Here is a 26,379-nt window from a genome sequence, read left to right as displayed (position 1 = left end):
CAGCACAACTCATTTATGAATGCATTTACAGAACACTAGGAGAACGCCAGCTCACACATCTTCCTCAGGATGAACCCTGCTTTGATGAAAGCTGGCCTGAGATCTGAGACCCCTCCTATTCCCACTCTACTAATTAAAGCCTGACTGGGGCTTCTGGACAGATCTCTGCTTTAAAAAATGGCCCTCTGAACTGCAAAACACGGTCTGATGCCAGCTAACTGCTGCCTTAAAAATGGATCTGGAAGATAAATGAATACCCCAAGCCCATATGCTTCTCTGGGCACACTGTGTCAGTCCTCACAGCGGTCAAAAATGGCTCCTGAGAGGCAGTAGGAAGGTTTAATTAAAACACAGAGGAGTATACAAAGCATTTCAATCACAGTGAGTTATGAAGGTAGTGCTTTGTTATCTGTTTTAGATGCATTTTTTTGGGGTCTGTTTTTGTAATGCAAACACTGGCTCTCTCGCAAACTACTTAAACATGAACAATTGTTGTTCGTTGAAGTACTGTTTTTCTGAAAAGTTTTGCACATCTGAACAGCATTGCTGAAGATTTGCCATAATGCATAGATATATTTTTAGAGAAGCTTTAAATTCTTCAGAATACACTGAGAGGCAAACTTTCTTTCCTAAGATCATTTAGTAGCAAAGTGCAACAATAAGTGAAGTCAGCAGGGAATCTTTTTTAAAGTATTTGAAAATGTGTTCGGTTCCCGCAGGTCTGTTCAAATCACACTGTTCTGTCCCAGGAGACTCTGCCTAATTAAAAATACGCAGGGCCTCCAGCTAAGAGATTTGTGTTTGTTCCCATTCTTCCATTGTATTGTCTTCCATCTCCACCCCATGCTCACTTTTTTTTCGACCCACTCCTGTCCTTAATGCTAATGCCAAATTTAAGTTTGACTAATTAAGTTGGCTAAAATTTGGATTTTTTTTTACCCTCATGTTGTGTTCCACTCATAATGACCCAGAGAGGATTTCCTCTTTCTCAAAATTGCAAATTAATTTATCACATTGCACTAAAACTTACTGACTTTGCTCACACGGCTTATAACAACTTCCCAAAACAATTCACTTTTCTGGGACTTTTTTGCAACCTTGTTACACCTGTGTTATACCCAGTCAAAAATGACCGACCAAAAAAAAATTCCTCACACTCGTAAAAATAAAGGTGCTTCACGATGCCATAGAACCTTTTTTGTCTAAATGGTTCCATAAAGAACCTTTAACGTCTGAATTACATCAGATTATAAAAAGGTAAGAAAGCGATAGTTCTTTAGAGAACCTTTGACTGAATGGTTCTTTGTGGAAACAAAAATGGTTCTTCTATGGCACCGCTGTGAAGAACCTTTTAAGCACTTTTTTAAAGAGTGTACACCTTTCTTGTTATGCTATATTATTACGAAATATTGGATTCAATCTTTTTATCGTCTTATTTTCTTCCACTTGGCTGAGGTTTTGTCTTTCTTTTTGAAACTGATTGATCGTAGCCCTCATTGATCTGAGCTATGCACCTCAATTTTTGAACACAATTATCCACAAATAATGCTTTTTTCACTCAAAACTGAGGTGCATAGCTCAGATCAATGAGGGCTACGATCAATCAGTTCCAAAACGAAATATAAAACCTGTGTTAATTAAAAAGAAAACAAGTTGACAAAAAGATTGAATCCAAGATTTGGTGATAATGTAGCCTAGTGTGAGTTTTACACCAAATGAGGTAAATGATTTTCAGCATAGTACAAGGGATAAAGAGGTATCTGATTAGTTTCCACTTTTTCACATGAAGAGAGAATGAAAAAGAAATATTGAGTGTGTGCTAGCCTCTAATTTAAATTAGATATGCACATACTGTGCCCAGCTGAGGAAGTGGTTGCAGTACTTCGTTCTGTGTGTGCACTGAGGGTATTTCCCCACATTTCTCCGTCTACCCGACTGCGCACTGCCACATCAAAGGAAGCACTCTCTTTAATGTGCAAGAAAACGCCGCAGTCACAGGACTGCACTGTAGACAGGGAAGCAGTATGCCAGAATTGTTTTTAGGGAATCCTAGTGCTTTCAGAGGATGTCCCAAGGCATTATGGGAGAAGGTCGATTGGATCCGAGGCAGTGGAGATTGGTTGATTTTTGATGTTAGCGGAGACTCGGGGGAGTTCACCTGGCTGACCTGGCGGCCCACGCTTTGTGCTAAACTTGGCTGCCTGACAGAGAAAGAGTTGATGTGGCATGTCAGAGTTTTTCTTCAAGATGTCTTATGGCTTTTGTTTTGCTTAGCATTAAGGGAATCTACCCTTTTTATTTACAAAAAAACAAATATTAATGCAAAGTATACATTCATGCAATCATACAGTAGTTTTAAAGGACAGTAATTCTAGCAAGTAATGGTTTCATTTATACTCTAAAGGCATATAATTGATAGAAATGCAGAGTGTGCTTTAGAAATGTTTGGAGGCAAAATGTTTTACTAAATGTCTTGATCTATATAGCATTTTGCATTATAGCATTATGACAGCCTTGTTATGTAATTTGACTAATTTGGATGTTAAATTTGGGGTTTTAAGGAGAGACAAAAGCACACCAAGGGACTTTACAGGTGAACAATTGAATTTAGGCATCGCAACAGTATGAAATTAATATATTCATTTTTAAAATTTACATTTATTAGTCTTGTTAAATTATTAGTATTTTTCAAATATCCAATATGCACGAGCCTCAAAAAAATGTATAAACGTGTTTCAGTTATAGGGCTGGGCGATATGGCAAAAAGTTTGACCGATTTTTAACTAGTCAACTTGAAAATGTAACTACAACATGATTCAAGTAACTTATTAACCCTTTAGTTAAGGAAAATTCTATTCCAAGAGCACCACACATGAAGTTGTCAACATGATGTAAATGTTAAACAAATCACTTGTCAAATATCTTTGCAGAAAAAATGCATGAAATACAACTACATCTTGTACAAACTTGTCTTATACATATTATATGTTCAGAAATAATACAAGGAAAATGCTTTTAAAAAAACTTTGTAAAAACAATTAACAGCAGCTTTCAGCCTGTCACCATGATGCAAACATGTAATATCAGACATACAGAAGTAGTTTGTAACATTTGGTCATTTCTATTCAAATTCTTGATTCCTTGATTTTTAAAAAAACATTAAATTCGATTTAATTGATAAAATATGAAAAATCGCACAACCCTAGAGTCTATAGACTATAGTCTCAGTTGTTCATATGTAAAAGGTTTTACATTTTATATGCTGTCAAACTGTTGATATTGTACATTTCAGTGTCCATACAATCATACAGTAGGCTCTGTGTGCTAGAATCACAAAGAAACCTTTTCAAGTGCTTTCTTCCACTTCGCTTTAGCTTGTCACAACCAAATAGGACTACAATACATAAGCAGTGTGTTCACTGTATTATTAGTGGTCACACAATACGCACTGTAGCATTTCCTCATACCTTAGTTCTGTAAAGTCATTGCTGTGTGTTAAAAGTATTGTGCTTGAGCACAATGTCACTCTTAGCAGTTGTTTCACAGGGGAGATGCCAGTTGTAGCACAGTGGTGCAGCCTACCATGAGAACATGGACAGAATGCTGACAGCATTATCAGTTTGCTCACACAGCAGCGGGAGTGAGATGGAGATCTGGTGGGACTCATTTGAATGGAGAAGGTGCTCTATATGACTCGTGTGCTATCATATGCAATGGGAAATTAAAATAAGCACAAGGGGTGCATGATTTAATTGTTTATACGTGCAGGTTCAGAGAGGAACGGTATTTGTGGTACATGGGCATTATGGGAGATCTTTGTTCTGGTGCCAGGCAATGGACTGTAGTTGTGAATTGTGCCAAAATGATTGGCGTGCATGAAAGTTTTTTCAAAGGCCTTGTCAAGCGTTCATTCAAATTTTCTCTTGATGAATGTTCCTTTTCTAGTTAAAAATTACTCTTATTGCAGTTTTGATTTAGATATTGAAATATTACTTTAAATTCAGTTTCAAACTGAAATTTTGCTTGATACTTGCTACATCAGTTGTAATTTAATTTAAATTAAATTGTAATTAAAAAAACATTCTTATTCTGAATACTTTGCAATCCTGTTGGATGCAGCATTGTAATAATTTGTTATTCTCAGTTCTGTCATTTCTATTTATTATGTACGGAAAGCAGCAAAAATCTCTCTTTTCAGCCACTAAATAGAAAGTCATAATGGGAGATGTTTGCTTATGTCAACAGTAGTATTGGTATACAGAAAGAAACTGGCAAAATAAAAAATGCAAATAACCTCAAAATGGTTTTATTTTGGAGTGTGAGCCTTTCCGACTTAATTATTTGCTTTCTTTAACATTTGTTGAAGATAATGATGGCTTTTCAAGAGTCCCATTGCAGGAATTAGCAACCATGATTTGTTGGGCTTTGGAAGCTGGTGTACTGGTATCTCCACTAGATGTCTTAGCTTAACCAGTGAGACTTGCTTGGTTATCCTGCTTCATACGGTGTTGGTTGACCAGCATTTTGGCTGGTGAAGTCAAACCAGTATAAAACAGCCTGAATCAGCAGCATCAACCTTTTTTTTTTTTTTGACAAAGAGCTGTCAAATCTTATGCTACACTATTATTTATTACTATATTATTACTATACTATTCCTATATATATATATATTGGTAACACTTTATTTCACGTTTACATCTATTAGTTGCTTATTAGCATGCATATTACTAGAATAATAGCCATGTATTAGTGCTAATTAAGCACATATTAATGCCTTATTCTACATCCCTAATCCTACCCAATACCTAAACTTAACAACTACCTTACTAACTATTAATAAGCAGCAAATTAAGAATTTATTGAGATAAAAGTCTTAGTTAATAGTTAACAAGTGTTACCTATTCTAAAGTGTGACCAATATATTTTATATTTATTTATGTTTTCATTTAAATTTTAGTTCAGTATGTGCTTATGTCATTTTTATTTGCTTTGTATTTGTATTTACCTTTAGTTTATTTTGGGTTTAGTAATTTTAGTACTTCAAACTGAATGTACATTAAACCAACATTTAAAATTTTCATTACGTTTAGTAAGTTTTTCATGTAATATTTATGTTTTATTTTATTTCAGCTTTATTTCAGATTTTTAATCATTTTAATTTTAACAACAGCACTGTTCTACACAAGTAACAACACTGTTCTGCTGGAGTTGCTGTTTAATTTCCATTCTTTCACTCTTTGTCTCACACTTTCAGTCTTGTTTGTAAGGTTTTGGTTGTCAGGTTTGCTTCAGTGCCTCTTGGTGTCAGGATCATGTACGATGCGCTAGTGCTTGTGCTCATGGTGCAATGAGGAGCAGCACTGCAATCTCATGAGGGATGCAGTTTTGAGGGACTATCTTCTCCAGCCTTCCCTAAAGTAAACCCTAAACTTCACCCACTATTCATTGTAGAAATTCAGTTAATTCAGCTTGTGACCGCAAAAAGGACATTTCCGTTTAGTATGCTTTTAGTTTGCTTGCATGATGAACATGTATTGCCTGACTCAAATCCACCAGAGCTTCAGACTAGTAACACATGGCCTGCATACTTACTGGAGATAATTCATTTTTCCCTCAAAACTTGAGCCTTGAGATGCTATTTTCAGAAAAACAGAAAGTGCTATCTGGTCTGCACGACTCCCCTGTGTAAAGTGTAAAATGTGGGACTGAATCATCGACCTGACCTTTCCGTTAAAACCTCTCTCCACATGGACGGCACCTCTGACTTTCATAATAATGAACCAAACACACAATTCACAAAACAGAGCACACCGCTATTAGAATCAGGGGTGACCTCTCTGCTCCTGTTTATGGAAAACTGTAAAGACTTTAAGATGAGTTGAATGAAGCGGCAAGCAGACTCTCTTCATGAAGAAAATCTTCTCTGTTAATCAGTACTAATCACAACTGTACCTTTGTTCATAATCCAAGTCTCGGTCTCAAGCACCTGCTGATGACCTACCATCATGATTATGATTGCATACGCTGCCTTTGAACAGGTGTCTGATTCAGATGAGAGTACAAACACATATGCTTGTTTTTGGACATATGTTTTATATAATACTGTACAACATAATTTGATAATATGATAAAGAAATTTTATGTCATAATTAACCTGACACACTATAATATATATAATATTTCATGACAATATATGTAATATATTAAATATTGATTTAAATATTGTTTGTGTATTAGGGCTGTCAAATCGATTAATCGCATCCGAACGCTATATATATGGGGAAGTTGTGGCCTAATGGTTAGAGAGTCGGACTCGTAATTAAATTCGTGGGTTAAATGCAGAGCACAAATTCCGAGTATGGGTCACCATACTTGGCAGTATGTCACTTCACACATATATATATATATATATATGTGTGTGTGTGTGTGTGTGTGTGTGTGTGTTAGTCAGTAATTGCATCGAGTTCAATATAACTTTTTTTGCTGTCATTTTGACTGATTCCTTAAAAGAACCAGCTGAAAAAGAGTCATAAAGAGTCAATCAGACAACAGTGGTTTAGTTGCATGTATCCACTTTAGACAATGCTATAAAACATGTTTTCTATTTCTATTTTTTCCATTCTTTATCATGTCTGGTAGCTTTCTCATCACATTCAGTTGAGAAGGCAAGCTCGAAATTCAGCTAAAGTTATAGATTCAGTAGCGGCACAGAAAACACTGTGTGTCAAGAGTATTTTACTGTAGTGTCTTTTGTATTTTTGGCATTACTGCAAAATATGCAATTTATCTTAACATCTATTACATAATTAAGTAGGTAAAAAGCAGGGCATCTTATTGATTCATGAATAAATTTATATGGTCTGAGTTGGCATGAAGTACACATGGCATAAATAATGATAACATCACACTAGTTGTTCTTGCGATAACTACCAACATGAGGTACTCTGCATGCAAATGTGAATTTCTGGCCTTTCCCTGCTCTAACTAATGACAGACAGTTAAGTTGTTAATAATATGGCAGACTCCAAATGTGCAGCTATAGGCTAGTTATGTTTGGTGTCCTTTGTTAAATGGCATTTAAATGTCAGGTAATTAGCACCTTTATATATGTTAACAAGGTGTGTTGTATGTTCCTTTATGTTTGTGTCTTTTTGTAAGTGGACCATCTTATGATCTGAACAAGGGTCTTTTCTTTCTTCTATGGAGCATAAAAGGAAGATATTTTGATGTTTTAACTATAGTGAAAGTCATAGTAAAAACTGAGATTTTTCTAAATCTCATCTATTGTTTTCCACAGAAGACAGAAATACAGTTTGGTATGACATGAGGGTGAGTAAATGATGACAGAATTTCATTTTTGGATAAACTATCCCTTTAATCTTTGGGATCTATTATTGTAATCAAACAGAGCAATCAGTTCACTACATAAAGCTCTTCAAAAGTCAACATGGTTTTATCTTATCAGTGGCGATAAACCACAACTCATGCATTGCATCAGGACAGTGACAGCACGATTTAATGCTGTGGTGGTAGCTTTCTTCTATAAATCAGCCTATAAGTCAATAACTGCAATTGAAAAGAGGTTTGTCAAGAGCAGGGCCGTAACACTGTGTTGATCTCTCCCAGTGCGCTCCTGTTGTAGCTTCTAGTGTTGCGATTCTTGACGACAAATAGGGTGAATCTACTTTTGACAGTCAGGGCATCAAAGCCACAATCTAGGAATGTTCTCGAGCACATTTAGCAGATATCAGCTGGGATGGTGTGTAATATATAATGTTTTTCCCTACCAACCTCCGTGTAGCCAGTTACCCATGGTTACAGCAAACCGCGATCCCTATATCCCATTAGGCCTCTGGCTCCCGATGTTGCCATGGTGCCATCATCATCTTCCTAAGCTTGTTTCCTCAGATGCCTGAAGGCTTTATTCAAATGGACACCCAATATGGGGTCACATCCATGTCTTCATCTCTTTCACGCATCCTCTGAGCCCTTAAGTCGGCTGACCCAGAAGTGTTCAATTATGTTAAATGTCTATATAATAAAAGACAAATACTTCTTCTTAGGCTCCCACCCAAAGCCAGATGATTTTTGTCTTGCGTCCCTTGAAGCATAAAAGAGTGAAAATTAATTGAGAATTTTCAATCCTCAGTGGAAATAAGGCAGACTTGCTTGATTGCTACAGCTGAATGTGGGGGTGTGAGGCGCTACTTCAGATGAACTCTTCTCTTCTCTTCTCTTCTCTTCTCTTCTCTTCTCTTCTCTTCTCTTCTCTTCTCTTCTCTGTAAATAAAATGCATAATATTCATATTGAATATTATCATAATAAGCTTTTTGGGTCCCACTTTATATTAGGTGGCCTTAACTACTATATACTTACATTTAAATTAACCATTTGATACAATGCACTTATTGTGTACATACATGCTTTTACATTGTACATATATTTTTTTAAATACCTATATGTAATTACATCTGTAATTAATTTCTGTAATTATATTTATAATTGTTGACCTATCCCTTACACCTTAAACCTACCCATACCACCAAACCTGTCCCTAACCTTATCCGTATCCCACCTCAATAGCAGCAATAGTGTTTTGCAATACAACATGAACACAATAAGTACATTGTACTTATTTTTTTATATAAGTACATAGTAGTTAAGGCCACCTAATATAAAGTGTGACTGTGTGTGTGCAGAATAAGACAGTATTACAAAATATAATATAACAATAATAAACTTTTAATTCAATGTGGATATCTTAAACAGTGAACTCTAGTTACTGTTTAGTACGATCAACTGAGTAATAAAATGCAGTTAACAAGTGAGCAACAGCGAACATTAGCATACTAAATGTCACTTTTCTTTTTACCATATGTAAAATATGATGTTGACGGGAGGTGCAAAGAGTCACTGTGCTGGCATTTTCAGAGTAATTGCTTTTGAGTTAAGCAACATTCCACTCCACAGTTTTCAAAAATGAAAAATCTCTCATCATTCATCATAACCCTCATGTCATCCCAAACAATATGGTTGACTTTCGTTTATGGAACACAGAAATAAGATATGTTGAAAAATGTGGTACAAAAAAGTTGAACTGTTCTTTGTATTCTTCTGTGCCCTTTGAAATGTTTTTTTTCCATTTTATTTTTGTCCAAATGTTTTTTTTCTTTTGTATTTTTTCTGGATTCAGTTTTTTTCCAAATAATGTTTTCTATACTCTGTTTTAATAATTAAATTAAATTAAATTAACCAAATTGTTTAATTTAAATTTATTCAATTAATTAATTTCAATTAATTGAAATAATGAAACTTGCACAATTTAACAGCAATTTATTAAAAGTTTAACAAAAATTACATTTTCAAGGCCCTATGAAACAAGTTTTATTTTTTCTCAAATTAAATTTTATTTTTTACAAAATTCTGTTTTCCATTAATTTCATGAATTCCATTTTAATGGTTTGGTAAAAATTTTAATTATCAAAAGTATCTCTAAATAATTGATTTTATATATAAAAAAACACTTGTGTGTTTAGATTTTTCTGGTAAATGCTTAAAAATAATGTTTTAATAATTTTATTAGTCATAGTTGTGAGTTACATTAATATATTTCTGTCACAGTTTCTTCAAGTTAAACTAAACTTTTATTATTACTATTTACTATTTTTTACATTTGGTGGTATGGCTCTGTTCCAAGTTCCCTTTCCATGAGCTCCATGAAAGCCAAGACAGGGAAACAGCAGCCGCTTCAGGGGCAACCCTCCTATTTTAAGAATAGGAGAGTAGCACAAAAAAACCCAGAACAGAGCATGCAACAATGACAACAGAATGACATTGTTTAAGTTAAACACAAGTTAAAGGAGGAGATGGGGAGGAGGTGAGTTGCAAGCAGCATACAGAGGAAGCAGCAAAGCAAGCAGACAGAAGCCGTGTTTAAGTAAGGGGCCCTGTTTGAGATTTGCCAGTTGAGAGCTTAGGAGTCGGATCAGCTCATAGGGGCCGGGTTTGAATTTCTCCAATCAGCTAATAGCGGAACTTGACTACGAGGCCGTAGAATGCTTGATTTTTTTTTTCTCAAAAGGAACGGTAAAATGCTCATGAAGTGACTCTCAGAGCAGTTCTAGAGACTATAGCTGTGTCCCAAATGACACTATACACTATGCACTTATACACTATGTACTTATGTACTCCACCATCTAGTGTATGAATTTTATAAGGTTATTTTGTCATCAATAATCTGATAGCCCCTCCCACTTCGCAACATAATTAAAGCTGCGACAGTAGAGTGCATAAAGCGTCTAACATTCCATCATCTGGGTATTTAAAGTGCCCTTTTTCTTTTTGAAATTTTCAGTGTGAGCACACAGTACTCGCACTATTTATACTACAAAACATCATAATAGTATAAGTATGCGATTTGGGATGCACCTCATGTTTATGTGTTCATGTACTCATATATTGAGGTGGCAGAGGCTGAAAACACAGTGAGCGCCATTTGCACTTCAGAGTATGTTTGTAGTAAACAAAACCATGCGTCTGCGCCATTCATTCACACATAGACATGCAGAACATGCAGGATTCATATTAAAATAGTCTTTTTGCAGTTTAATATTCACAGACACTAGTCCATATCGTGTTTTGATTTGTGTACTGACCTATTTATTCATTCAAAATTTGGCAAATTTTACAAGAAATTACTATTTAATTCACTTACTAATTAATTCACTTCAACGTTACTTGCCATTCTTTGTCATTTTTTGTGATTTTTTTCCAGCAATTTCTCAGTGAAAATTGTTTCAAAGTAAATCCTAGACTAGACTTTCTTTCAGTGCATACTGCAAACTGGAAATCAGTTTCAGTAATGCTATGTTAATTCCAGCCTAAATTATTCATGTAGTCTCAGTGCAAATGGATTAAGTAAACTTCTGTTTTACAAATTTAAATGGATTTAAATTGAGTGCAATTCAATTAAGCTGTGACAGAATGCTGAATAGTTGTGTTGCATTAGCTCATTTTAATTAAGTAAATTGAACAAGCAGCACAACTAATTTTTGAGTGCAGGGATGAAGTTCTTTTCTTCAACTCTTCTCATAATTTATGAATGTAATAATGTGAGCTAGTTGGTGGAAATAGCTGTGATTAATTAGCTGTGAGATTCTTTAATTTAACACCTTTTAAGTGGATTTTGAACTTTTTGTAAGTTCATCTTGGATAGTGTCCCAGTATCGATACTGACTCTTTTTAGAAAGATTTTTTTTCTCTAATTTAATAGCCAATTTCTTCTCTTAACAATTTCTTCCTCTCTTACAGAATGTGAAAGAGAATAGATCTCTGAAGGAAAGTACTCAACCATCTTTCTCCAAGGAAGCTTTTAGAGCAAAACCACTCCAGGATACGTAAAAAAGACATGTTATGCATTCCCAATGAAATATACACAGTGAAAAGGATAAAACACCTACTAACTTTATACCCAATTCTATACTGATGCTGACTGTGGAAGAGTGAATTTCAGTCTGTGTCTACTTTTAAAATCCAGATGGCCTTCCTCCAGATTGAACCTCTGAGTATACCAAGTGGATATTTGCCAGTGCCACATATTGGTGCAATGCAGATATCTTTTTAAACATAAAAATATAAACTAAACCTGTAACGCACATTTTTTTATAAAGATAATAATTTTATACCTCTATTAAACCAAACATGGCACTTTTTTCTAATGTGTATTAGCAAGAAGATCCATTTCAACTCATTTTAATAGGAAAATAACTTATAGTTGTTATATTTTTTGGGGGTTTTGCTTTAAGCCAGTTGTTTCATTTTTATAATGGTCCCTTAGCACTTCTGGCGATCACAGTCATGAATCTTCTCTCCTAATAATTAGCCAACTGCAGCATTGAACTACATATTCATCATACTGCAGTCTGCATTACATTAGAGATGGGATTCATGGACTTTATTGACCACAAAACAGGCTGAACCTACATTAGTCGCTTGGCAGACTCTTCATCCTTGACTGATGGCATGGTGCAGTACTAATAGAGCTCCACCCATTTCCGACCGGCCCACAGATACACTCACTCATACTCACAGACACTCAAACAAGCTCCACTTTGAAACATGCATCTAACACTCTTCTGAATTGGCCCTTTTGTCTGAGAGGCAGAAAATGATGCTTTCTGTAATTATAACAGGCTCTCCAGTTTGTCATTTGTGAAATAAAATTGAGACAGGAAAGCTTATTAAAACAAATCCATTGAAGCTAAATTATATACATATATATGTATCTCACTATCCGTAGCCCTCTACGCTAAGTGTTAGATAACTTGCAGTCTCCTTCTTTTTTTCACTTGAAACATGATGTATCTGCAGTGAATTTGTGCCATCAGAATGAGAATCCAAACAGCTGATAAAAAAATCACAATGATCCAAAAGTAATCCATTTCATCATTTGAAAAGCTGATTGTTTGTAATAAACAAATCTGTAAGATTCTATAAGAGATCAAGCAGCGTTTACAAGTGAAAACAGTTCAAACCAGTTCTAAACAAATATGTTTGTGGATTTTTATGTGAGAGGACAACAGGGGATGGAATTTGTCACTGGAGGAATAGTTATCATGGGAATATGACTTGTATTTTGGACAGAAACAATGGTTTAAATTTGAAATGCCTTAATTATGGATTTGTTTCCTACAAACACAGCTTTTAGCTTCACAAGATGTTGATTGCTGAACTGGAGTTGGGCGGATTATTTAGATTATTGTGATGTTTTCATCAGCTGTTTGGACTCTCATTCTGATGGCACCAATTCACTGCTGAGGATCCTTTGGGCAAATGATGTAATGCATAATTTCTTCAAATCTGTTTCGATGACAAAAAAAACTCATCTACATCTCAGATGGCTTGAGGGTGACTGAAGTTATGGATGAAGATTTCTTTAACATCGAGCAAGCTTTAGTGCTGGGTGATATGGCAATATAAAACTTAGTGTAAATGATACTCTATATTTAGATCGATCTTTATTGTATTCATTATATTGTGTAAGAAATATATCATTGCCACTGTGTTTTAGGAACAGATCAGAGTGTTCTAATGTAATAAAGAGATGCAAATATTAGTTGTTTTTGTTCCAAGGGAGAGTAAGCAGTTCTCAAAAAGTATTAATGAAAATATGACCGGTTGTCTTAAGTTACTGTAAGTAGTTCATCAAAAATCTGATGTGAATTTGTTTTTTAAAGTCTTTTAAGCGACAATGTTTGGAAATACTGGATATGACTTTAATTTAATCTAGTAACTTCTCATTATAGAGACAAAACAAACAGAATTACTATATTGTGATGTCTATCTTTACTGTGGTTGAAAATGACTCAAGTCATGGTTAAGATTCTAGTCATATTTTCCACCACTAAGTAGTTTAATTGAAAGAGACTAATCAGAATGTATTTTGTTTTTACATGCCTTTTAGGTGCATGTTTATCTGAAATAGTTGATACTACAATAATAGTCATAGTGGGAAATAAAAAATTCAAATAATTACACAGCTGTCAGTTCATAGTCTGAAAACAGAAGAAATTAGGGGAAATGTGTGAGACTTTGTGATCAGAATTTATCCCAGAACATCCAAGAGACATAATTTCCAGGCACACTGGTGCACTCTTACTTCTGGAAATTGCATAGAAGCCAGTCAATCAGATTGGTCCTGACGATTTTCCGATAGCGCTCTCCAGTTTTATGTGAAATATGCATCAGACAGTGAACAAACTGTGGGTGGTCTGTGGACAAAGCTCTACAGACCAAGATTCATTTCTCAACAAAAAAATGTATTACTTTCTCCATGGCTGTTTCTCTTGAGAAGGTCATTGGTTTGGTGCAGAGCTACAGTAATTTTGAGAGAGTTGCTTTCAAGATTTGCAGATTTGTAGCCCTTGCTTCTCTGTGCTAATGCACTTTTCTGGTGGCTGGGTCACACTAATAGGATTTCCATGTGAAATGCCCACTCAGGCAGCTGAGGTTAATGACTCATTTGAATGAATTGTGATTGAATCAGATTTGTTAGATGAAGCATTAATTGGTTCTGTCAGTGGTGCCGGGGATTAGGATTCGCTCTTATTCAATCAGATTCTGGATAAGTTCTCATACAGCCGTAGCTTATCTTCTCCACAGAGACAGAGTGTGGTTGGCTATTACATGTGCTGTAGTAGCTGATGTCTTCATAAAGAGGAATTTAAACATTGCTCCTTAATTGTTTGCGTGTCATTTGTTTGATTGATGATTGATGAGATATTGTTTTGAGTGTAATGTCTTTACGTTCCATTTTAACATAAGTGCCCTACAATGTGGCCTTTACAGGGTATTCCATCATCTTAAGTGAGATTCCAATGTTCAGTTTGAAGGGCCACTGTGAACGGCATAGAGATACATCATTTCACTGGAGGCGAAGAGAGAAATTTGCATGCAAAATATACATGCAATATAAACAAATAGTTTATTTTCATATAAAAAATTGCATCAGACATTTATCAGTCAGGTGAGCACTTTTAAATATGACAGTTTATTTTAATTTCCTTTAGCACTTAATGAAAGTCATGATCTACTGTACGGTCATGATAATCTCATTATTATTGTGACATAAGATAAAACATGTCTAATAAAACCCAATTTTTAGTTCTGGGTAAAAAATATAGATTTTTTGATTTTAATCGATTCTCATTTTTATAAAACGATATTGATTCTTAAATCCCAAGAATCGATTAGTCTAGCCAATGGGACATTATTGTAGAGTGCCTCCTTATCCAATTATTACTGTTCCAATTATATTATTATAAAACTTAACTGAATGTAATTTAAGCATTTGTATACAAATCAGTTCATTTTAACCTTCATAGAAATGTAGTACCAACTGACTCTCATGTATATTACAGCATTAGTTGAGAGATTTTTTTTCTTGATTTTCTGTACCTGATATATATCTCAAATAATCGATATTGAATTTAATCAAGCGGAATTTAAAATTGAATTGAGTCACAAGCTTGTGAATCAGAATCGAATCGAATTGTGAAATTTGTGTCAAAACCCAGCCCTACAAATGATGTTTTTATTCAAAGTAAATATGGCAGCAGACATTTATCAGTCAGCACTTTTAGCACTTTTAAATATGAAAATGTATAATAATGAAATAAATAACAAACAATATTTATATAAATACACTTGGGCTTATTATATACACACATACTAAATCAAAAGTACAGTATGTTTATAGTAAAGTACATTGTCATCATACCTCAAACAAATCTAATATGCACTACTGAAGTTTCATATGTCTATGATGATGTTCCAGTCAGTTCTGAATTAACAAAGTGAAGTGCTTTGGGAATAGTGAGCAGTGAACACCGCAGGGACCCTCTCAGTTGTAACGCAGCTTCTATTTGCACATTAAATTGTGTTGTTGTAAGGCCAGATTTCATGTTCTGCTCATTTGAGTTTGCTCAGTGAGATTGTTTTCCTCTTTGCTTTAGTGCAGTAAGATGCCGCCCAAGAGCTTGAGCATGTCGTACAGTCTCAGTAGCACCTATTTGTAATTTGGCTCACTGTGCACAGTTACGCTTTTAGCAAAACATGTCTGTGCTGGAGACATATGGAAGTGGGAGGACGAGTTGGGTAAATGTTTAGCATGTGCTGATGGGTCCTCTCATGCTGCCATCACACTGGTCAGACATATGGCTGAATCAAATCACAACAGACTTCAAAGGTACCGGTGTCCACCTCAGATGGGCAGACAGACAAGCAATCTGAAGGCAGATAGATTAAATGATGCTTTGACAGACAGGTTTACAGTGCGACAGGCAGGTAGGGCTAGTTTTTTTCCATGCTGATCGATGTTACTGAGCAAGAGACACTGACAGGCCTGTGAAAGGCTCTTTTATTGTTCATCCATCATTACTCTCAGAGTGGTGTCTTTGGTATGGGCCAGAGGGAGTGTGCGACTTTCATTTTAGTTTAGCTTTTGAGTTTATTACTGTTTTGGCAATGGTGGGGGGGGGTTGGGCTGTGCAGGTTTATACAGTCTTCTGTATCAGCATCCCAACAATCTCCAGCATCATTACTCTACGGTCACAATATATGTGATGTTTCTGATGCAGAAAGGACATGATTTTTTTTAGACGGAGGTTGTTTATAACCATGGGCAGAGTCGCAATGGCAAAGTGAGCTTTGGGCAGTGAAAATGGATAAATACTTTTCTTCTACAAGGTGATTTGAAATGAGTGTAGATCAGGGATGCTTTCTCAGACTTTGCAAAATAAAAGATCAAATTGTCAAAAAGTTAAAACTTTGACCGATTTTTTTTTTTTGACAAAACTTTGAAAAAATATATTTTACTTTTTTCCAGAATATTCTCAAAGTTAGTTGAAATAAGCTTATGCTATTGTTGTTATTGTGTTATGTTGTTATTTTAATCAGAGTAAAAAAATGCCTTGTATTTTCTCCTCGTTCCTTGCTCAGCTCCGTAGGCAAGTGTGACAATGTGCGTGTATAGCAGTTGATATTTAATTGTTTATGCTAATTTCTCCTATTTTATATATAGATAGTCTTTACTGTCATCTAACCCTCACCTAAAGTTATTCTTTTAATAACACTAATCATTTAATAACTGTTAATAACACTGAGAAAATAGTGTAGAAACTATTTTCACTCTGAAATTGCTTGTATTACAAAGAAAAGGCAAGTAACGCATTGAATTAAACTGAAACGGTATTTTCTTGTAAAACGTGTAACTGTTTCACAACTTAGAAAAATTTGTTTTACATAAGCTAATCTTTAGTAAACCTCAAAATAACCAGTTTAATGCTGTAGATAATTGTTACGTGTTTGGTGTGTAAAGCAAAGTGCACGACGGAGTCGTCAAATCAAAGAGTTATTTTAATAATCCACAGCAGGAACTGGCACAATCAAACACATCTAAAATGATAGCAGACAAAGGAACATGGGAGAACGCATGGCTTTAAATACTAAACGTAATTAGGGAGGAACAGAAACAGGTGAGGAGCTAATTAACTAATAAGGGCAACTAAAGAAAACTAGGTCAATGGAAGACATGGCAAAACACAACTAAAACAGATCAACGTAACAATAATAGGGTTGTGAAAATTTACTTGTAGCATTTAAATTACTGATTTTAGTTTTGTTTTATTTTCCATTTATGTAGAAAAAATATATAATTTTAATATCAGCCATTTATCAGTGATAACATGAAAATAATTATTGATTGCTATTGTATTTGCTGTAGTTTTATTAAGTAAAATTAGTTTCATTTAATTGTCATTCATTTTAATAAGATTACAGAAGTCGACCACATGTCGCTGGTGTGGAACATAGGAGAGGACAGGCAAGAGAAGGAAGCAAACAGAATGAAAGAGAAAAAATGAGAGCGAGCGTATGTACGATTAAGACATCTCAGATCCCAAAGGTTTGCTCCTGTTCTTTTGGTTACCATAGCAACATGTACCCCAGTTCTCCCCCGAAATGCAGCATGAGTTGTGAGAGATGGGAAGAGATGTGTTTTTAAGGAGGTGCTAAGATGTGCTGGGGCCATTGGTTGTGAAAAGTGCTAATTGCCTCTCTTTCGTAAGAAGTAGCGAGGTCTGTGGCAGTGTCCAGTCCCTGTGGACTCTTGCCTTCCTACACACATTAACTAAACTTCACCTCTTAGTCCATTTCCACCTCCCTAACCCCGTCTGATCAGTCGCTTACCCTGCTCCCTAGACAGAGCAACATTCAAGATGCCTGTTTGTTTTTCTCAGCACCAAATGAAACTTTGCACTCTTTAGTCCTACTGAAAGACCCTTTATGTTATCTAGAAAGATTTCTGTCTATTAAGCGTCATTACAGTAGCAGCATTCCTTACCAGTCTACATTCTTACTGCAACTGGAGTGGTTTATGTGCCAAAGTCGCCATCTCTGGAGAATATAATGGTGACAGAGAAAGGATGAAGAGAAAAAACATTATATAGGGTCATTGCATGAAGTACAATCCATTCCTTTACACTGCTGTCAGAGGCAGCTAGAGGCAACACCTTGAATACCTTGCCCAGTGATCTGTGAAAGGAATCTGTGACAGTGGTCAATAGATGTCCATCAACTGACTAGTTTGTGTAGATTTTTTTTACTGTATATATATATATATATATATATATATATACATTTACATTTATGCATTTAGCAGACGCTTTTATCCAAAGCGACTTACATTGCATTCAAGTTACAGTTTTTACATTTTATCAGCTCTTGCTTTCCCTGGGAATCGAACCCATGATCTTGGCGTTGCTAGCGCCATGCTCTACCATTTGAGCTACAGGAAAGCCATTGAATATATATATATTCAATACTTTTTGCAACCTCCTTTTACCAAGATAACAGCTCTGAATCTTGACCTGTAATGCCTGATAAGTTTGGAGAACATCTGACAAGAGATCAGAGACTATTCCTTCATCCAGAATCACTTCAGACCCTTCAGATTCCCAGCTCCATGTTGGTGGTGCCTCTCTTCAGTTCACCTCACTCATTTTCTATAGGCTTCAAGTCAGAGGACTGGAATGGCCATAACAGAAGCTTGGTTTTGTTCTCAGTGACCCATTTTTGTTTTGGTTTTAATGTTTGTTTGTAGACCATTGTCCTGTTGGAAGACCCAACCACAGCCCATTATAATATATCTGTCAGGGAACTGTCGTGTGTGTGTCATGTGTTCCTGCCTCTTGTGCCCTTATTTGGTTTGTTTCCTGTCCTTGTTAAATGTAATCATTAGTTAATTCTTGTCTAGCCGTGTTCGTCTCGTTATCTATGATTTACCTGTGTATATTAGTCCTGTCTGTTCAGTTAAACTTCGTCTGGTCTACTCGTTACTCCCCGGTGTTCCTGTTGATGTCCGTGTCTTACCCTGCCTTGTCTTGCCCTGCCTTGATGTCAGTAAAGTGTGTTATTTGAGTTTACATCCTCGTCTGCGTGTTCCTGGTTCCTCCCTCGTGTGTGCACCGTGACAGAAGACCAGACCAAAACAGTAAGCGGCGCCCCTTCACCTCGTTTTATTTTCCGTTTTTGAAAAGTCTTTTGTTCGTTCCTGTTTTGTCTGTCCACCGCGGCATGGAAGTCGCCGCTCGTCATCCTGCCTTAGCCTGCGTCAAGTGGGCGTGGGAGTTCGGCGGGATCGCCGCGAGTGCCGCGAGTCCACTGGCCGCGAGCCCTCCAGTCTGACGATCGCGGGAGAAGTTCGCCGTTGCCCGCGGCTATCCCAACCTCGCCGCTCACACCGAGCCCGCCGTTCGCGGGAGTTCACGCCGCCGTCCGCGGCACACCGAGCCCGCCGTTCGCGGGAGTTCACGCCGCCACCTGCGGTTCACCCAAGTCCGCCGTCCGTGGGGAAAGCCAACCCACCGTCGGCGGCTTCACCGTGCCCGCCGTTCGCGGGAGATCAACGCTGCCGTCCGCGGGGAAAGCCAACCCGCCGTCGGCGGCTCCCCCTGTTCACGCCGCCGTCCGCGGGGAAAGCCAACCCGCCGTCGGCGGCTCCCCCTGTGCACGCCGCCGGTCCGCCTCTGACTCAATGCCCGCCGGTCCGCCTCTGACTCAATGCCCGCCGGTCCGCCGCTGACTCAAGCCCACCGGATTGCCGCTGACTCAAGCCCACCGGATTGCCGCTGACTCAAGCCTGCCGGTCGCCGATACCCTCTCCGTGGATCAAGTCCCACCCAAGTCCGCCGTCCGTGGGGAAAGCCAACCCACCGTCGGCGGCTTCCCCAAGTCACGCCGCCGTTCGCGGCTCACCGAGCCCGCCGTTCGCGGGAGTTCACGCCGCTACCCGCGGCTCACCGACCCCGCCGTTCGCGGGAGATCACGTCGCCGTCCGTGGGGAAAGCCCACCCACCGTCGGCGGCTCCCCTGTGCACGCCGCCGATCCGCCTCTGACTCAATGCCCGCCGGCCAGCCTCTGACTCAAGGCCCACTGGATTGCCGCTGACTCAAGCCCGCCGGATTGCCGCTGACTCATGCCCATCGGCCGCCATGACCCTCTCCGTGGATGAAGTCCACACGTCACGGCCAGGAGTGCCATATGTATGTCTCGTTGTGCCCACAGGAACATTTTAAACTCACCATGTCTTGTCTTGTCCATGGAGACTCGTCTGGGGCAGGCGGCTCCTTCGGTTGTGGCCATGGAGGCCAGTCGCAGCCGCTTGCCCCCCTGTCGCAGAAGTGGAGGAGGTCGCTGAGGGACCCTGTTAGGGCCCCTGACTCCTCGTCATGCCCAGAGGAAGACTCAGCTTCCTAGCCGGCCCAGGAGGGCTTCTGGTTCCTGTGGGATGTCCTGTCCTGTTTGTCTGACCCTGGAGGGTTTCTGTCGTGTCTTGTCGTGTTTTGTCTGTCCAGCCCCGGAGGGCTCCTGATACCCCCTGGATTCCCCATGGAAATTTTGGGGGGGGGTAGTAGAGCTCTGGGTGGAGTGGGTGGGCCGAAGAAGGATGCCATGGCCACAGTTACCACCTGCCATGGCCTCCTGAGCTCCCTGCTCCGCCATGGGTCCTGTCTGTCTGTTCCGCTCTGGAGGTCCCCGTCCTGTGGTCCGTGTCTGTCCTGAGAGGCCTCCAGAGCGCCCACCCCCCCTCCCCGATGGAACTGTTAAGGCTCGGGACGAGCCTTTCGGGAGGGGGGAGTTATGTCAGGGAACTGTCGTGTGTGTGTCATGTGTTCCTGCCTCTTGTGCCCTTATTTGGTTTGTTTCCTGTCCTTGTTAAATGTAATCATTAGTTAATTCTTGTCTAGCCGTGTTCGTCTCGTTATCTATGATTTACCTGTGTATATTAGTCCTGTCTGTTCAGTTAAACTTCGTCTGGTCTACTCGTTACTCCCCGGTGTTCCTGTTGATGTCCGTGTCTTACCCTGCCTTGTCTTGCCCTGCCTTGATGTCAGTAAAGTGTGTTATTTGAGTTTACATCCTCGTCTGCGTGTTCCTGGTTCCTCCCTCGTGTGTGCACCGTGACAATATCTAGCATGGACATTTTTTTATATATGTTGGTATTTAATTGAATCCATGATGCCGTCTAAACAAGATGTCCAGGACCTCCAGCAGAAAAATAGGCCCACAACATTAAAGATACAGCAGTATATTTCATTGTACACATGGGGTACTTTTTTATCCCTGTGTGCACCAAACCCATCTCGACTGTTTGCTGCTAAAAAGCTCTCTTTTAGTTTCATCTGACCATAGAAGCCAGTCCCATTTGAAGTTCCAGTCATGTCTGACAACAGAATATGCTGGAGTTTGTTTTTGGATAAGCGAGGATAATATTTCTTGAAACCCATTTGAACAACATGTCGTAATGTAGGGGCTGTTTTATTTTATTTTTTATTTTTTTTAAGGTTTTCTGACCCCAAGACTCAACTAATCTCTGCAATTCTCCAGCTGTGATACTTGGAGAGTCTTTGGCCACTCAAACTCTCCTTCTCAGAATGCATTAGGATGATATAGATACACCGTCATCTTCCAGACAGATTTGTAATATCTTTAGTTGATTGGAACTTCTTAATTATTACCCTGATGGTGGAAATGGGGATTTTTAATGCTTTATCGCTTTTCTTACAGCCACTTTCTACATCCGAGAAGTTCAACAATCTTTTGCTGCACAACAAAAATATATTTTTTGGTTTTAATCAATGATTAAGGGAATTTGGCCTTTGTGATCCTCATATTTATAATCCTGTGAAACAGGAAGCCAAGGCTGGACGATTTCATGTTAGGGAATATACTTCAGAGATATTTTAATCATAAGAATTTCTAGGGGTACTAATAATTGTGGCCATTGTGTATAATGTGATTTCCCCCACTTTCACTTTTTTTTTACTTCAATTAAAGGTTAGAATTTTTTTAAATTTTTGAATGAAAGATCAAATGGATAAATAGTGCAGAGTTATTTTCACAGCCGCCTTTGATCATATTTACCAAGGGTGTGAATAATTTTGAGCACAACTATGTGTGTGTGTGTGTGTATATGCACATAACTAAGTGGTGCGCAGGTGTGCATGCGTTTTTATTAATAATATTTGCATACCGACATGGTTGACAGCTGTTAATGTGTAATCACTGTTTTAAATCAACTAGCTGTAATTCTGTATAAGATTTACATTAAAAATTAAACCATAAATCTAGGCTATGTGCTGCCAGTTTGACAGGAAAATGCAAAACTGCGATATTTCGTTCACTGACGTGCTTCACTCGGCAGCGCATATACTTACTAATTTTAGGTGATTAAAATTAATAACAATAATTATATGTATATATGGCAGGCATGCAATAAATTAAATGCATTAAATCAAAAGTGACCGTGTAGATATTTATAAAGTTACAAAAGATTTCTGTTTAAGCACCAAATCAGCATATTAGAATATAATAATAATATAATATAATTTTCACAATATTACTTTTTTTTAATTAATTAAATACAGCCTTGGTGAGACTTCTTTCAAAAACATTACAAATTCTTACTGACCCTAAACTTTTGCTACTGTAACTTCATTACAGTAGCCCACCTGCAGTTTAGGTGAGTACAGCAATTTCCAGGTAATTGCACAGCAGGACTGTTCGCTCTCTTAAACAGCTCTGCAAGAAGATAAAAATCATTCTTTCCAACCAGCATCATGCAAACAATGATCATCGACATAAAATCCTGGTTGGTTGTATAAAATTGTCAACTTAACCCAATGCAGAGAGGTTTATTGACTCATTAAGATATATTACAGAGACTATAATTCCATGACTAAAAATGCCAACCTTCAGCTAATACAGTATAAAACTCTTCACAGAACACACTATACTGGGGAAAGGCTGTCTAAAATGGGATTCACATCAGAAACTTGCTCGCACTGCTCACAAAATTGTCCGGACACATATATCCACGCCACATGGCATTGCCCACCCATTAAACGCTTTTGGAAAGATGTCACTGAATCCCTATCTTGCCTCCTGGGCTGCCGCATCCCATTATCCCCATTACTCTGTCAACTGGGTTATTTATCAACTCTCAATCAGGAAATAACAAACAAAAGGACACTCCTTGTAGCTTTAGCCATCGCCAAGAAAACTATCTTCTTGAACTGGAAATCCCGAAACACTATTCACATAGCACATTGGAAAAATTTGCTCACAGAATACATCTCCCTAGAATATTTTTCACCTCCTTACAATACTTCGGAACCACAACACTCCAGATCAGACCTCTTTCAACTTTTACAAATGTGACACGCTGATTCTGATTATTTATTTACCCGCATATTATTATACATATTTATACAAGGTTTTAGTAATACTACGAGTGTTTTCATTACTACTATTATTTTTATTATTATTAATATCTTAGAAACATTGAGCTGTTGATGGAATGATGTTTTGTATAAGGACGGTAACGGTTTAATGAAGATCATAACACTAAATATACTTAAAACATATAAATATAACTAAATCAGATTTGCCCCCAACATATACCATACGTTTATAATGCACCGCATGCTGATTTTAATGCACCACACCCCTTCTTTTAATGCACCACCTCAGCTTAGACATATATACATATAGTTATCTCATCGTGAATGGGAGAAGGAATAAAAATAAAAAAAAATAAAAAATTAAATAAAAATACACTGACACAGACGTTAGAATAGGTGTGGTATGTGTTGGGTATATGCCATTATTACATTATTATTACTATTGTTACTATTATTATTACTTTTATCTCTATTGATATTACTGTTGCCGTCATCTCATCACAGAATATTGTTATCATCACCATCTTTAGTATTTTTATTATTATTATTATTATTATTATTTTTATGCATGTTAATATTACTTAAATACTACTACTATTATTCAGATTGTCATGACTGTTTGCTTTCATCGCTGTTATTGTCATTGCTGTTTTTTTTGTGTGTGTTCACCATATGTTGTATGTTTTGCACTCCTACTATTAAAAAAAAAAAAAGATATATTATAGAGGTAATGTTACTGTTACGCATCAGCTGTCACTAGAGCACAGTGCTGAACGTGGAAATTGGGCAAGTAAATGTCTGTTTCCTGAGCAAGCACTCCTTCCTGAGGAAAAGAGAAGAAAAGTGGGTCACTGCCTAATTAAGGGCTGGGTTCCCCGTGCTCCTCAGCCTTGCATAGAGACGGGGAAAGACAGAAACACATTTCATATGTAAGCTATGGTTCAGAGAAAGATCTGCTTTTGATTTTGCTTCCCTTCCACCACTTTTTAACAAAAAGTGAGACAAAGAAAGGTTGAGAACATTATGTAGGGACAGAAAGAAAAACACAAGCGCACAGATATCGTAGGGTGTTTTTCTATAAAGAGCAGAATGGATAAAGGTCATGTATAAATACATGGCCATGTGTTGGAGGTGCAGAACTGCATCGACAAGCCATAAGTGGTTCTCATTTCCAGTAAAAGCTTTTGGATTTAGAAACTACAATCCAATAGTTGCTTTGGAGCCACTGATTGGCTGCACTTACTTTCATATTGTATTTCGGCTTTGCTTTGTCCAATAAGCGCAGGTCCAACTTCAAGGACGAATCTAGGGTGATGAATATTTCATTTCTCCCAGCACTGACTGCAGCTGAGACTCCTATTTGTAACATCCTCCTTTTCTCACTATAACCTTTTCTTGACCATTCCCCACAGAGGAAGCCAATACAGTATATTCTTCTTAATAGCCTCCTGTCTCTCGTCACTGGTGATGCTTAAAAAAAAAACAGCTTTTTTAATTAATACTTTTATTTAGCAGACGTTAAACTGATCAAAAGTGATTGTAATAAAAATGTGTAATACTACAAAAAATGTCTATTCCCAATAAATGTTGTTCTTTTGAACTTCCTCAATCAAATAATCCTTAAAAAATGTATCCCATTTTCCACAAAATATTAAGCAGCACAGCTGTTAGCATCGATAATAATAAGAAATATTTCTTGAGCAGCAAATCAGCATATTACAATGATTTCTGAAGGATCATGTGACACTGAAAACTAGAGCAATGACTGCTGAAAATTCAGCTTTGCCATAAAAGGAATAAATTACATTTTAAAATATATTAAAATATAAAAGAGCTTTTAAATGGTAAATTTCATAACATTCCTGTTGATCAAAATAAAAGCAGCCTTGGTGTGCATTAAAAACTTGTTTGAAAAATGCTTAAAAATCTTACCGACCCCATATGTATGTACTGGAAATTGAACCCTACAATAAATTCAGATATGTCAATTTTGCATTAATAATGACACACTAGGATTATTCAAAGATCTTAAATAAGTATATGCTTGCAAAGAGTGACAAATGGCTATACAGAAGAGATTGTGCAGCAAACCTATAGATGGAAATGATTTGAGCATGTATTATTTTAATTACTAACAGTGGGCTCTCTCGTTCCCTCATTAAGAATTATCCGGATTCATCAACATTAGAACGAGGGTTAAAAATAAATTAATGTGTGTACGCACCTAAACCCATCAATTTTCTGTGCATATTTGTAAGAATGCTTTGTTCACATGCAATTATTAGGGAATGTGACCCATGTGAGTATATGGAGCGCACATAGGTGTATTTTAATTTTAGACTATATTGATTTAACTGATGTAACTAATTAATTAATTTGAGATTATATTGAATACATTTGTGATGCTGTGAGTGATGGCAGCCTGTTCTTGCTGTTAAGATGTTGTAACAGAAATACCCATGGCGCTGATACACACTACTGTCTAGGGTGTTAAAAAGGAATGAGGCGTGCAGCTAAAATCTCTGTTTCCCCTGCAGATGATGGAAAGCTCTCCCTTGATGAGTTCCAGGCTTTCTTCTCTGATGGGACTCTGAATGAAGAGGAGCTGGAAAAACTGTTTCACACCATTGACTCTGATAACACCAGGTGATTCTACAGACACACAGCGCTGAATACACTTCCAGTGAATCACAATACAGGACAAAAGAGGGGCAATAAAAATAGGAAACAATATGACATTGGTTAAATCTTCAGGGAATGAAAAAAAAACGGATTGGAACTTGTGTTTGTAAACCCTGGTCAAGTTGTTAAATGTTCCAGTAAAAACATTAAATCTAAATTTAGAATTATCTCAATAGTAATTACATCAATGGTATTATCCATTTCTCTACATGAGAATCTAGTCAGTGGCGAAGCATGGATGAGGTGATTTCGCCTAGAGCGCAAGCTTCACCTCGTGTAAGTAGCTTTGCAAAGCACTGTAATTGTTTCATCAGATTCGGCCCTGTGGACTTTCAGAAAATAAATTTTATCTTCTCACACTCTCTAGTTTATTTAATTAGGCTGCTTTTTGTCTG

General features: G+C 37.4%; 1 protein-coding gene across 1 annotated transcript in view; it reads left to right on the top strand.

The window, feature by feature from the left end:
- The window catches only part of LOC306842942 (N-terminal EF-hand calcium-binding protein 2-like), a gene marked incomplete at its 5' end in the record, with an annotated part of 98,253 nt that overhangs the window by 16,667 nt on the left and 55,207 nt on the right, over positions 1-26,379 (top strand). The window contains one exon of the mRNA XM_079374159.1: positions 25,840-25,948. Within this exon, the coding sequence (XP_079230285.1) occupies positions 25,840-25,948 (109 nt within the window). The remainder of the gene's footprint in view (positions 1-25,839; positions 25,949-26,379) is intronic.

The sequence above is a fragment of the Barbus barbus genome (assembly GCF_936440315.1).
Source record: "Barbus barbus genome assembly, chromosome: 23".
Classification (NCBI taxonomy): Eukaryota; Metazoa; Chordata; class Actinopteri; order Cypriniformes; family Cyprinidae; genus Barbus; species Barbus barbus.
Note: the sequence above shows the minus strand (reverse complement) of the source record. Positions and strands in the feature narration are given on the sequence as shown.